Source organism: Littorina saxatilis, linkage group LG12 (assembly GCF_037325665.1).
Source record: "Littorina saxatilis isolate snail1 linkage group LG12, US_GU_Lsax_2.0, whole genome shotgun sequence".
Taxonomy (NCBI): domain Eukaryota; kingdom Metazoa; phylum Mollusca; class Gastropoda; order Littorinimorpha; family Littorinidae; genus Littorina; species Littorina saxatilis.
The window spans coordinates 37204246-37218859 of NC_090256.1; the positions used below are offsets into that span (position 1 = coordinate 37204246).

General features: G+C 41.7%; 1 protein-coding gene across 1 annotated transcript in view; it reads right to left on the minus strand.

Annotated features, from left to right (window-relative positions):
* The window catches only part of LOC138981854 (DNA mismatch repair protein Mlh1-like), a gene marked incomplete in the record, with an annotated part of 185759 nt that overhangs the window by 61011 nt on the left and 110134 nt on the right, over positions 1–14614 (minus strand). The window contains 1 exon segment of the mRNA XM_070354963.1: positions 12654–12747. Within this exon segment, the coding sequence (XP_070211064.1) occupies positions 12654–12747 (94 nt within the window).

Here is a 14614-nt window from a genome sequence, read left to right on the forward strand (position 1 = left end):
AATTACATTCGAATCCAAAACTGTTAGCTTTGTTCAACTTTTTTGTATCTAACAATGATCTTAATTGACAATCACCTATTTTGTCCAGTCATTTATTTGGGTTTACAACGAACGGTCCCATCACAAAGTTCTGCAATGAACAGGCATGAAAATTCTCCGTATTTTCCGTATTTTTGAAAAAAAATAAACCGTATTTTTTTTTTCTTTTCCGTATTTTTCCTTTTTTTTTTTTTTTTTGCCTTTTTTTTTTTTTTTTTTTTTCCCTAGTCATAGTAATAGTAAAATAGTTTTGGGGCCATGTTTGAATCCAATTTTAAGGCTCAGATAGCCCCAGATTGCACCAAATTGCACCCTTGAAAAAAAAAAATTCCGGGGGGGCATGCCCCCGGACCCCCCTAGAAGTCTTGGCGCTTCGCGCCTGCGAAACTTGGCGCTACGCGCCTGCGAAACTTGGCGCTACGCGCCTGCGAAACGCGCCTTCGAATTATGTTTTCAGTATTTTTTGTTTTTTTTCAGTTTTCATGCCTGAATGAAAAGCATCTTTTTTTTTATGGCGGGTAGTATACATACAAGGTTGGACAGATCAGATCCATCCCGATTAACGAGACAGTCGACGAGTGGAGAAAGGTATCTTTTAGGCACGATTCATATACTACACTTGGACATAAAGCGATTAGACCCCGAGGAGAAGGGCGCAATGGCTTGGTGGTAAGACGCCGGCCTCCAAAGCGGAAGGTCGTGGGTTCGAATCCCGGCCGCGCCTGGTGGGTTAAGGTGGAGATTTTTCCGATCTCCCAGGTCAACGTATGTGCAGACCTGCTAATGCCTTATCCCCCTTCGTGTGTACACGCAAGCACAAGACCAAGTGCGCACGAAAAAGATCCTGTAATCCATGTCAGAGTTCGGTGGGTTATAGAAACACGAAAATACCCAGCATGCTTTCTCCGAAAGTGGCGTATGGCTGCCTAAATGGCAGGGTAAAAACGGTCATACACGTAAACATCCACTCGTGCAAAAACACGAGTGTACGTGGGAGTTTCAGCCCACGAACGCAGAAGAAGAAGAAGAAAGACCCCGAGGACAGAATTAAGCTTTCAGTATAGAAGTTGCAGAAAACGACCGAAAATTCAAATTGTCTCGGCTTCGTACTGGGTGTTGGCTCGTTCTCCCCGTAACCTATATACAAACTGTCAAAGGTGCACTTCGACGACAGGAAATAAACAACTTTTATAAGAAACGGATTATCTTCTTCCATAACCAGCACGCAAAGGGTTTTTTCGCGCATTCCGCAGGAAAACGTGTAACTGTCCTCCCAGGAAATGTAAGAGAGACAAACTTCTAAGAAAGAGTCTTTGCCCTAATCTGTTTGATCTCCCGTCGAACGCTCTAATTCCGTGCCACAAGATTTCTCCAAAGATAATCAGCCTGATGTCTTTGTGTTATGAAAACCTTTCTCGTAAAATGCACGAATGTATATATACGGTTTCAGGTGACGGCCTGTCATAAGCGGATAAAACTGATAACATGCGCGCAGCGGACTTTATCTGTGGTTTCATCTGCGTCTTCAATTAAAAACAAGTCGCGTGAAGCGATATAAAAACATTTAGTCAATCTGTAGGCATCAAACTAAAAGATCAACACCAAAAACCAGTCATCGCCAAAACTATATTCAGATAGTCTCGGGTCACGCTCGTCTCTGCGAAGCATGCGAACATTATACTAGACCTACTTTCTTTAATTCTGAGCGCGTTTTTCAAGTAAACATAACATATTTATATATTTTTGAATTCAGGAGAAAACGAGGAATACAATGAAATAATTGTTTAATCTGTAAGTGAAAAATCTTCTTTAATGACAACTTTAATGAGCAAACTCGTTAATTAATTTGTAAACCTCCAATCTGAAATGCAATACCAAAGTCCGGGCTTCGTCGAAGATTACTTGACCAATTTGGTTGAAAATTGAGGGCGTGACAGTGCCGCCTCAAGTTTTACTAATTGCCGGATATGACGTCATCAAAGACATTTATCGAGAAAAAAAACCGTCCGGGGATATCATACCCAGGAACTCACATGTGAAGTTTTATAAAGATCGGTCGAGTAGTTTTCTCGGAACCGATCTATATATACACACACACACACACACACACATACATACACACACACACACACACACACACACACACACACACACACACACATATATATATATATATATATACACACACACACATACACCACGACCCTCATCGCGATTCCCCGTCTATGTTAAAACATTTTGTCAAAACTTGACTAAATGTAAAAACGAAAAACACTGTTTACTCACACACACAAAACAAAAACTACTGCAACAAATTTCGTATCCCAAGAAAACACTCATTCCCGGGTCATTTAATTCAAGCTTTCTATGCCATTAAATGCACTTTACTTGCCTCTCTGGCACATTTTTTAGATTAAGAAACTTCTTTTACCGCCGCTCAAATAAGGTACGACAAGTTTACTTGTAAAATAGTGTGTTTTGATCACCGCCGGTAATTTTATGAGGGGCACACTAAAATTACTAGCGGTGATCAAAACACACTATTTTACAAGAAAACTAGTCGATCTAAACAAGATAAGACACAAAAAATGTTCAATGAATCACAGTATAAGCATAAGATTGTTTTCCCAATAAAACGCAGAAGCGTATGTTTAAACATTTTGTCAAAACTTGATAACGAGTAAAAATGAAAATGAAACAGAGTGAAAGAAAAATAGAAAAAAAAAGAAAAACAAGTCGCGTAAAGCGTGATTGAGTTATTCTGTCAATCTTCGGAATTAAGGCAATGAGCGGCAGAAAAATTAAACTTGGAGAATACATGGAATAACCTAGTTTTCTGGGTAGTTATTGAAGAGACTTATACAAATAAATGAAAACAATTTAAATACTAATGGGCACAGACTGCCGTTGCTATGGAAACAGCCACCATATTGGATTTCTAGGAAACGGTTTTACAGCAACATCATACATTAGACATGCATAATATTTGGCACAAAGATACACATGACTTGTATCTGCAATCATATAGAACGATATTTTGACTAAAGACTACAGTTGAATTTAAATTAATTTGTGTAATAAGGATTAATGAATTTCTAACTGCTTATTAATTCATCTTTATTTCAAAAATTAATTTGAATTCAACTGTAGTTTTTTTGTCAAAATATCGTTCTATATGATTGTAGATAAAAGTCTTGTGTATCTTTGTGCCAAATATTAAGCATTTCTGATGTATGATGTTGCTGTAAACCCGTTTCCCAGAAATCCAATATGGCGCTGTGTATGCCAGTTTCCATTGCGACGGCAATCTATGTCCTTTAGTTTTCGCAATTTTTTCATTTCTTTATATAAGTCACTTCAATAACTACCCAGAAAACTAAGTTACTCCATGAATTTTCCATGTTTCATTTTGGTCATTCTAGTGCCGCTCTTTGGCACATTGCCTTAAAATTGTAATGGAATTTATCAAATGTAAATGAGCATCTGCTCGGAATGGTTCAATGATAATTCACTCGATCTTTGGAGCGTATTCTGTCTGCAACAAAAGTTCAGTACTTAAGCAAAGACAACACCTGACCACTTTACCAAATGAAGTTATCGTGCCAGTTCAATTGTACCTCTAAACCGGCACGGTTGGCCTAGTGGTAAGGCGTCCGCCCCGTGATCGGTAGGTCGTGGATTCGAACCCCGGCCATACCTAAGACTTTCAAATTGGCAATCTAGTGGCTGCTCCGCCTGGCATCTGGCATTATGGGGTTATTAGTGCTAGGACTGGTTGGTCCGGTGTCAGAATAATGTGACTAGGTGAGACATGAAGCCTGTGCTGCGACTTCTGTCTTGTGTGTGGTGCACGTTAAATGTCAAAGCAGCACCGCCCTGATATGGCTCTTCGTGGTCGGCTGGGCGTTAAGCAAACAAACAAACAAAATTGTACCTCTAATCAAATGGGTATCTCGACAGTGATGCACGATGAAGTACAGTGATAGTTCGCTTTATAAGTAAAGTTTATTTGAGCGAAGTTATCAAGTGGATATTCGGTCAGAATGGACATCGATGTAAGATAAAGTACAATGATAGTTCGCTTGATGTATGGACATCTCGCCCGAGTGAACAATGATATAAGAAAGTATGGATATCGACGTAAGATAAAGACAAAACTACAATGCCAGTTCGCTTGATAAGTGAAGTCCATTTGAGCCACGTTATCAAGTAGATATCCAGTCAGAATGGACATCGATGTAAGATAAAGTACAATGATATAGTTCGCTTGATATGTGAAGTCCATTTGAGCAAGTTAAGCAAGTATGGACATCTCGCCCGAGTGAACAATGATACAAGATTAAAAATAGTACACCGAAGGCGCCATTTTGGAAAGTTTTCTGACGATTTGGGCCTTAAAGAGTTCAGGGGACATATACCTGCAATTATTTGCTCAAAACTATGCCAAATAATTAAATGAATTTTAATTAGCGAGCGGTTGCTTCGCCCAGCTCTCTTGTGTCAAGAGCCGGATTCCGTTCGTCATCATATTTTATTTAGTCATCATAGATACCAATTCGTCAAAACAGATTAAGACCGTTGGATTGAGGAAGTCTACAGTCTAGCAAACGGATGAATATTCCGTGCCACACAGGGCTATACCGCTTCGCATAATGTAAAAATAACCACACAGGCCGTTGGAGAATATCACGGTCTGAAATGACTACCAAACACAGCATTCAGATTTGAAAAATAGAACGCTCAAACACTAATCCCAAGACCTTCCTCGTTTGTGTTGTCATCTATTCAACACCCAAAACGAACTCTGTAGCTATCGGCTCAATTTGAAATCTGTATCTCTACAAATAGCGCATGAAATACTCAGGGGCGAAAGGTATGACGGAAATTATGACTAGCGCAAAAAGGCGCCACAATGAGATAGTCTGGGATTTCCACTCAAAGCACAGCTGTTTTTAATTTGAGTAAATCAGCGCTCAGACGTTTATTTTAAGGTATTCCTGGTGTGTGGTCACATAATTACAACCCATAACCTGAACTGTATAGCTCTTAGGGCTATGAGAGATAGTTTTCTTGTTAGACATTATCACTTTAAGTACAATGATACTTCGCGCGACTTGTGAAGTTGTCTAGGGCACATCTGGTCGGAATGAACATTGATGTTAGATAAAGTACAATAATAGTTCTCTTGATTTTTCGAATACCATTTGAACCACACGATACGCCACAACCTTCGTAAATAAATATTCATCTGATCTTATCATCTCTCTCTCTCTCTCTCTGTGTCTCTGTCTCTTTCTCTCTCTGTGTCTCTCCCTGTCTCTCTGTCTCTCTCTCTCTGTCTCCCCCTCTCTCTCCCTCCCCTCTCTTTCTCTCTCTCTCTAGGTCACACACACACACACATACACACACATACACACACACACACACACACACAGACACACACACACACACACACACACACACACACACACACACACACACACACACACACACACAAAGGATTTCATTTCTCCTGGAGCTTATGGACCGAAACAAGACAAGAAAAGAAATGTCGCATCACACTCTCGCCAAGGCATAATTAATTTGGGGGTAGTTTTTCTCTAAGGGATAAAGAAATAACACGGAAGACAAACGCCCTTCAGTTCTCCTAGGAGTTGGCCGAAAGGTTAAACTTTCCAATTACTTCGGCCATAGTTCTGGGTCTCTGGGCGATTTTACTTCGTAATAATCTTTGCACGATGATGTCTTCTGCAAAGAGGAAGTACTGATTGAATGACGCCCCCCACCCCCACCCCCACCCAGTGCAACCACTTTAATACTTTTATTACCACCACCCTCCTCCAAGACAGCTCGGGAACAATCTCTTTGGCAGACTTGTTTTTACCGTTGCAACTGTTCAAGTTTTTGTTCTTGTCTTCCCAATGTCCAGGCTGTTTGCAAAACTGAAAGTTATACTTGAAATTCTTAAAGTTTTATACGTTTTGCTTTTCTTGGTCGTTACTACGCCTTTATCATTCCTACCTTTCTTTTTTCTTCGGCATTAGATGTTGATGTCCGTACTAAACCCTCAGTCCAGGTAAACGATCTTCCGGAGGTCGTCGACAGGTCCCTAGAGTTTGGTTAGCTGGGTGTGTTCTCTGGCAAAACCAGCTGACAGACAGCCCACAGACGTCATTCCTCCCCTTTAAAATGCAGGAGGGCTGAGATACACACACTCGATGCCTGACCATGTATTCGTCTGTCTATTATTCATCTGCTCAGAGAACAGCGCAAACGATGCATAGTCGATTCGATCCATATGTGATGCTCTTCGCGATAAGCAGTCATTGTCGGCAAAGAATGACAGGTATGACTGCAGTAGTGGCAAGAGCACGGAATGGTCACGAGGATCGTGCTGTATAAGCTTCCATTGATTATGGAGTAGAATAAATTATGCCTCCCTTTTCACATTTGCCTACTTTTAGACATATGTTTTCCGTATTGGACGTGACAAAAGAGTGATTGTTGAATGACTGATTTTAGATTAAACTGCTTTGGAAATTTAATTGGCTGACTGACTGAGTGCTTGCTTTCTTGTTTGAACAATTTACTTTAGTGACTGAACGGTTGGTTTCAAGGAAATCAGAAAACAAGGTCTGCTTAGATGAACTATTGAACTCATCTTTCTTTATTTGGTGTTTAACGTCGTTTTCAACCATTCAAGGTTATATCGCGACGGATTGAACTCATGCGTTCTATCTTTTTTGCAATCAACAGAAAACAAAACTCACTGAATTTTACTTTACAAACCATAGCATTCGAAGAAAACAACAACTTCGAAGCTATATTGCACAGAAGAGGAACACAACTTTGCCAACCAGTTTTGCATCCGTCAAATTCAACTAACAAAAACTTTTTTTTTAAACCATCTCTGCTACATGACCTTTTCATTTTTCTCGTCGACTGTCAGACTATAGAACGACAGTCCCCTGTGCGTACATGTGCGATTTATGCCCCTGTGCCCAGCGTGAGACTAACCAGTTCATAACGAGAGACAGTTCTAGCAATAACCATGTTTTTAAGGACCACAGGAGCTTGTATCGAAAAGCCTGGCTTTGACCAGTCGATCTGATCACCTTCCCATCTATACGCGACACTGCTTTGATGGACTCGCTCATGCTAGGCAATTAAAACGCAAGCCCCTTTGTTAGGGACTTCGGTACATGTGACTTGAAAAACGACAACGTTCAGTCATTTCCTACGAGACATCACGGCTTTTCGAACAAGGAATTGCAGCCCCTGTCTTCGGTACATGTGACTTGAAAAACGACAACGTTCAGTCATTTCCTACGAGACATCACGGCTTTTCGAACAAGGAATTGCAGCCCCTGTCTTCGGTACATGTGACTTGAAAAACGACAACGTTCAGTCATTTCCTACGGGACATCACGGCTTTTCGAACAAGGACTTGCAGCCCCTGTCTTCGGTACAAGTGACTTGAAAAACGACAACGTTCAGCCCCTGTCTACCGTGAAGCTCCTGCAAGGGTCGTAAATCAAACTAGACAAGGGCCGTCCTCAGCGGACCACGCAGAACACCAGTACCAGTGCTGTACTTAAAACAACATCAAACATCAGCGCGCCTTATCGGTCGTTCACCTCTGATCCATAGTGACATGGACACGTCTATCAATTCTCCACGGCCACAAGTGAATGAAATACTACAAGTTAACATCACTGTTCATTGGCTCTATCGACGCCCGTTTGTTATCGCTTGCTTCCCTTTATTTTATAAACCGTCCATAGATCGTCGTTCTCCCGAACTAACTCCTAAGTATGTCATCGAGAATAGAGGATTTAGGGAAATCCTTTCATGCAATGACGTCAGCGCCTTTCGGCGATTGGTCAATTTTGTATCAATAATGTCGGTCTCGCTTGAAATTATCGCAACTTGATATTGCTTTCCAAACGTATACGAAGTGACCGGAAGCGTACGGTCAGTTACTGAACTAGCCCCGAACAGTCAGATATAGAGAACAGTACACAAATACGAACGGAGAGACTCGGTAACACGAATCACTGAATCGTCGCCACGCTCGAAAACTCAAGTGTAATATTTGAAGTTAAAATCTCCCTTGACTCCAGTGCGACAAAATAGGTCAGTTGGTAGAGTGCCCGATTGACGGTGCGCTAGACCTTACTTTTGTGGTCCCGGGTTCGATCCGCTTCGACGGCAGTTTTATTTTTATTTTTTTCTGAACTCGTATTTCTTGTATTTTATTCGTTTGCTTCATTCCAAACGTTTTGGGTGATGTAATGAATCGAAATAATCAAAAAGTTTCATAATTATTGAGTACTTCCAGCGGGACAATTTCCCCAGACTGAAATTCCCATTATATTTTTTTTAGTAACCTCGGCTTTGTTGAAAATGTAATGCCCCATAGGTAACACCGCGACTACATGTAATGATGAGACTGACAAGAAAACGTACAAATCACAAAATAATTCAATACGAACGGGGAACCGACTAGTCGACAAAAGCTCGTTCGAAAACACCGGCAGGCACGTAGAAGATGTGGTTGCAGTTCAAGTATTTGTTTTCTCAGATTTAGGCGAAGAGCCTTCGTGGCGGGTTGGTACGTTTGCTTGCAGATCCGGCGGTCTCGAGTTCGAGTCCTATACTGGGCAAGTCTCATGTAAAACATGTTTTCTCAATTTGTTCACTTTTTCTTGTTTTCTTAACTCTCTTAACTTGTTTGTTATTTTCATTCTGATTTATCCCAAAGATTTTGAGTCGTGTATTGAAAATCGAATATAGTGCATGAGTGCCATTGAACAGCTGTCCCACAATCCCGTATTCTATTTTTAGTAAGGCATATCCTCAAGGAAAGGTCAAAGGGCATATGTATCATCGCGTGTCGACTGCTGGTATTAGTAGTAAGGTGCTTCTAGTTTGATAGGCTTCTGCCACGGCCGAAACTAAGTTCACTACTGTACAGAGAATGATAAATAAAAAATAAAAAACGGCAACTGCGAGCAAAGCTGACAATCCACAACAACAACAATAACAACCACGTTCTTGTCTATAGATCATGTGCAAACTGTCACATGGATCTGTGCAAACTGTCACATGGATCTGTGCAAACTGTCACATGGATCTGTGCAAACTGTCACATGGATCTGTGGAAACTGTCACATGGATCTGTGCAAACTGTCACATGGATCTGTGCAAACTGTCACATGGATCTGTGCAAACTGTCACATGGATCTGTGCAAACTGTCACATGGATCTGTGCAAACTGTCACATGGATGTGTGCAAACTGTCACATGGATCTGTCCAAACTGTCACATGAATCTGTCTAAACTGTCACATGGATCTGTCCAAACTGTCACATGGATCTGTGCAAACTGTCACATGGATCTGTGCAAACTGTCACATGGATCTGTGCAAACTGTCACATGGATCTGTGCAAACTGTCACATGGATCTGTGCAAACTGTCACATGGATCTGTGCAAACTGTCACATGGATCTGTGCAAACTGTCACATGGATCTGTGCAAACTGTCACATGGATCTGTGCAAACTGTCACATGGATCTGTGCAAACTGTCACGTGGATCTGTCCAAACTGTCACATGAATCTGTCTAAACTGTCACATGGATCTGTCCAAACTGTCACATGGATCTGTGCAAACTGTCACATGGATCTGTGCAAACTGTCACATGGATCTGTGCAAACTGTCACATGGATCTGTGCAAACTGTCACATGGATCTGTGCAAACTGTCACATGGATCTGTCCAAACTGTCACTTGGATCTGTGCAAACTGTCACATGGATCTGTGCAAACTGTCACGTGGATCTGTGCAAACTGTCACATGGATCTGTGCAAACTGTCACATGGATCTGTGCAAACTGTCACTTGGATCTGTCCAAACTGTCACTTGGATCTGTGCAAACTGTCACATGGATCTGTGCAAACTGTCACGTGGATCTGTGCAAACTGTCACATGGATCTGTCCAGGCTTTTACGTGGGGTGAGAGCATCCTTCCACTTGGACACATAGCTGGACTGGTTGGTCCGGTGTCAAAATAATGTGACTGGGTGAGACATGAAGCCTGTGCTGCGACTTCTGTCTTGTGTGTGGCGCACGTTATATGTCAAAGCAGCACCGCCCTGATATCACCCTTCGTGGTGGACTGGGTGTTAAGCAAACAAACAAACACATAGCTGGCTACCAAATATCAACAGCCAGGCCAGGCCGCTTCCTTTGCAAAGCGGGAATCTTATTCATGAATTATATTTTTCAGATTGGCATAAGTGTTAAATACGAAAGTATACCAGCACACACACACACACACACAAAATAGATACATAAATAAAAATTAAAAATACTAGATAAAAGAAATACACTTAACATTACATTTTTAAAAACACCTCAATCTGCAAAAAAACGAAGCTAAGCTCTTGAACTCTCGAACGTTTCCCACTGGAAGCATGCTCTTATCCCATCTTAGCTAGGTAGTGCACATGATGTACTTCGCTCTGATATGGACATGTCGATCACAGCAGCCAGTCTCGGGAAATGTGCAGAGTGCAGCCACCCAAGCGCACGCACGCACGCACACGCACACACACACACACACACACACACACACACACCCACACACACACACACACACACACACACACACACAGAGAGATACGAACACACACACACGAACACACACACACACACACACACACACACACACCCACACACACACACACACACACACACACACTAACACAAATGTTTCTGTCCATCTAAAGTGTATCATTGAAACCACTCTGTAATAAAGATTTTGATCTGTTTTTGAAGTCATAGTAATGCACAACATTCACCGCATGTCACATGCCAGCAACGTGCCGAGAGGGGGCAGCCACTTCAACAACAATAAAGGCTAATGATGGACAGAGCGAGCCTTACATAAAAACATAAATGACAACAACTCCCGTGTCTATCAAAGCGCAAAACTTAAAGCTACCATCCTTCCCACATCAGAACCTGCTTGTTCTACACCACAGATCTGTCCCAATTTTCTACCTAATTAAGAGTTTCCTTTCGTTTGGACATATGCACTAAATTCAGCAGATTGATACAACTGTCACTTGCACAGTTTATCAAATAACACATTCTCCCTCTAAACAGGAACAAGTCAGGCTGTTGAGGTTTGGCCGGTGTATATACGTGTGTACATTGAAATATGTCCTTTTCCCTGTTAAAGCCCGCTCAGATAATTATCAGTGGCGATGAACATGGTCCCTTTCAGGTGAAGGAATGTATCTAAGTGGAGATGAACATGGTCCCTTTCAGGTGAAGGAATGTATCTAAGTGGCGATGAACATGGTCCCTTTCAGGTGAAGGATTGTATCTAAGTGGCGATGAACATGGTCCCTTTCAGGTGAAGGATTGTATCTTTAAAATGGGAGACTACCTTTGATGGATCAACAGGTAATGGTCCACTCTGATGTCAACATCTGTGAATACTATTTGTTGCTGCTGACAAATGCTCGCCGATGCGATAGTTCTTCAGTTAATGATCTGCTGTCAGCTTTCATGAACTAAAGTCTCATAACAAAACATGCACATTAAAATCAAAATCAAGACAACGACAGAAACAGGTTCGTAGGTAGAAGTTTCGGGAGGGCGTGCGCGGTTTAGAGAGAAATCAGAAACAGAAAGACTACTAACGTTCCAAAATCAAAATTCGAAAGACAAAAAAACTCACATAATGGAGTGTTTAATGATATATTCCCTACACAAACACAAAACACGTCCACACAAAAAGACTATTAAGTCGACGTACTTGTAAACTTTTCGTTCAGCCTATAATAAACGTTCAAAAAAACTGTATTGTCTCTCTTTTTTTTTTTTTTTTTTTTTTTTTTTGGGGGGGGGGGGTTAGAGAGAAACAAATTGTCACTCTGCCTTTCAAGCTGCAGTTCCATAATAATACGGGGTTAAAAGACAGACGGCTCCCCAAGATTAAGTACGCTCGTTGAACTAAAACGACTCTGATTTACGAGCCGTTTCAGGAGGGGGACAAAAGCTGGAAAGTTCAACGTTTTAATTAAGTAGACAGAAAGATAGAGAGGAAGTAATGGCTTAATACGCACACGCACCCTTTCTCCAACACACACAACCACACACGTACGTACGCACAAACAGACCGCCACGCCCACACATCCATCCACTCAAACATATATATATGCACCTGCAAACAAGCCAGAATCAACTCCCACCACAAGAACAAATGATCGACTCACCTTCGCCAAATATAAATCATATAAATCAGAAATAAGTTATCTGCTATTACATGTATATATATATATATATATATGCAACACGATGATTTCCTCCCTGTTTTTTGGTACCCAGGCACGATCTCGTCGTGACCTTGAAATGTTTACATAAAAACTGAACTCCGCTGTAGCTTTGTGATTTGACAAGGATCAACCAGAAATGTGTAAAGTTTTAAAGATATAGCTCCCTCAACGCTGGGTTTTTTTCGCGGACAGACGTACATTCATATAACCAGGCACTTCTGATTACGATGACTCACCGAGTACTCAAGTGAGTTCAAAAAGTGTACCTGAGGTAGAGGAAGGGGTGAGTTCCCTTGGGTAGGTAGGCCTGGTAAACACTGTCAATTGCTTTGCGCAGCGCACTAGAGTCCACCAGACGATCTGCAACATAAGAACATTTCAATCTGAAAATTAAATAGTATTGCCCGCAGCTCCAACATCGCTTTTTATCTGCAACATAGTGCTTTTACTTGCAAAGGCGTCATTTTTTTCTTTAAACATTCTTCAGTTTTATCGTTAAATTCATAACGTCAGGAACAGAAGTGCCCTTAAAATGTGTTGTTTCGCCTAAACCGTAAGTACTTAAGGCTGCATGAGTAATTTCATCGGAAATTTGTATTTTTCAGCGGTAAAACTGCTGTTATTTTGCTTACATTCATGTTCCGCATCTGCATGATGGTGTAGCGCGCATATGAAAGGCATACATGAGTCTTAAAACCTCCTCCCTTAGGCGCGCATATGAAAGGCATACATGAGTCTTAAAACCTCCTCCCTTAGCCTATCTCCCTCTGCCTACCCCCCCCCCCCCCCATTCCTACGTCTACTATGCAATTTTGCACAAAGGGGCAAAGGAAGGTTGTCCAGAAGCAACAGAAAATAACAGGTCAGTGAACGGCTGAATTAGCGTGTTAGGCCAAGTGCCGGCAGCAAAACTATTCCACCACAAGATACCTTGCAGTATACAGGAGATGAGAACCGTAACAAACAACCCCGCTTCCGACTTCTCCGAGCTTATTTGGATTTTGCTCTCTATTTTCATCACGCCCGAAAGGCAATCTGCAGAGTGCTAGCTGCACTTGTCGCGACTACTCTTTGTCATGTGTTTGCCAACAAGCCAAGCAAGAAGGACTGACAGTGCTCTCTGAACAGCTCAGGGACAAGTTGGAACTATTCCATCTCCTTCCATTTATCCGTGCCCGATTCACAGAGAGGGAGTCGCCATAACCGCGCCTGGCCATTGTCATTGACGTCTGGGAGCTTTGCAATATTCGCTCTTTTCAAGTTTAAAGCCAGTAGATGTCGTTTAGTGCTAGCACTGCGCACCACGTCGATTCTTACTTGAAATCGCTGAAATCGATGCCTACAGTTGGGAAGATTTGCCACCCATTTCTTTTACGGTCTTGAAAAAGTGACTCGATCAAAGGACTGCCTTAAACTTACGAAAATTGCCGAAACGTGTACGATCATTTCGCCAAATTTGCCTCAGAAAATAAATCCTAGGAAAATCCCTATAAAAGACCCATTGCTTCTCAGGGCAAATAAGACGATAATCAAAATTCTGGTTGTGAAAATCACAAAGACTTGGGTCTCCTTTTCTGATATGGTGTCAGCAAAAAGTCCCATTCTGCACAGAACAAATGGAGCTTAGTTAGTTAGTTAACTGTTGCTTAATGGGTCCAGCGGACCATTTAGGCCAAATCAGGACCCCAACAAATGGAGCTTAGTTAGTTAGTTAGTTAACTTGCTTAATGGGTCCAGCGGACCATTTAGGCCAAATCAGGACCCCAACAAATGGAGCTTAGTTAGTTAGTTAGTTAACTTGCTTAATGGGTCCAGCGGACCATTTAGGCCAAATCAGGACCCCAACAAATGGAGCTTAGCTAGTTAGTTAACTGTTGCTTAATGGGTCCAGCGGACCATTTAGGCCAAATCAGGACCCCAACAAATGGAGCTTAGTTAGTTAGTTAACTGTTGCTTAATGGGTCCAGCGGACCATTTAGGCCAAATCAGGACCCCAACAAATGGAGCTACGTGAGATCGTCAACGTGTGTCCAAGAGGAGCGATCCTCGTATCTCATGTAAACGCCTGAGCGAAACTGTCGTGAATAACAAAATTCTTTCTTTTCTTTATTTGGTGTTTAACGTCGTTTTCAACAACGAAGGTTATATCGCGACGGGAAAAGGGGGGGGGGGGAGATGGGATAGAGCCACTTGTTAATTGTTATGTTTCTTGTTCACAAAAGCACTA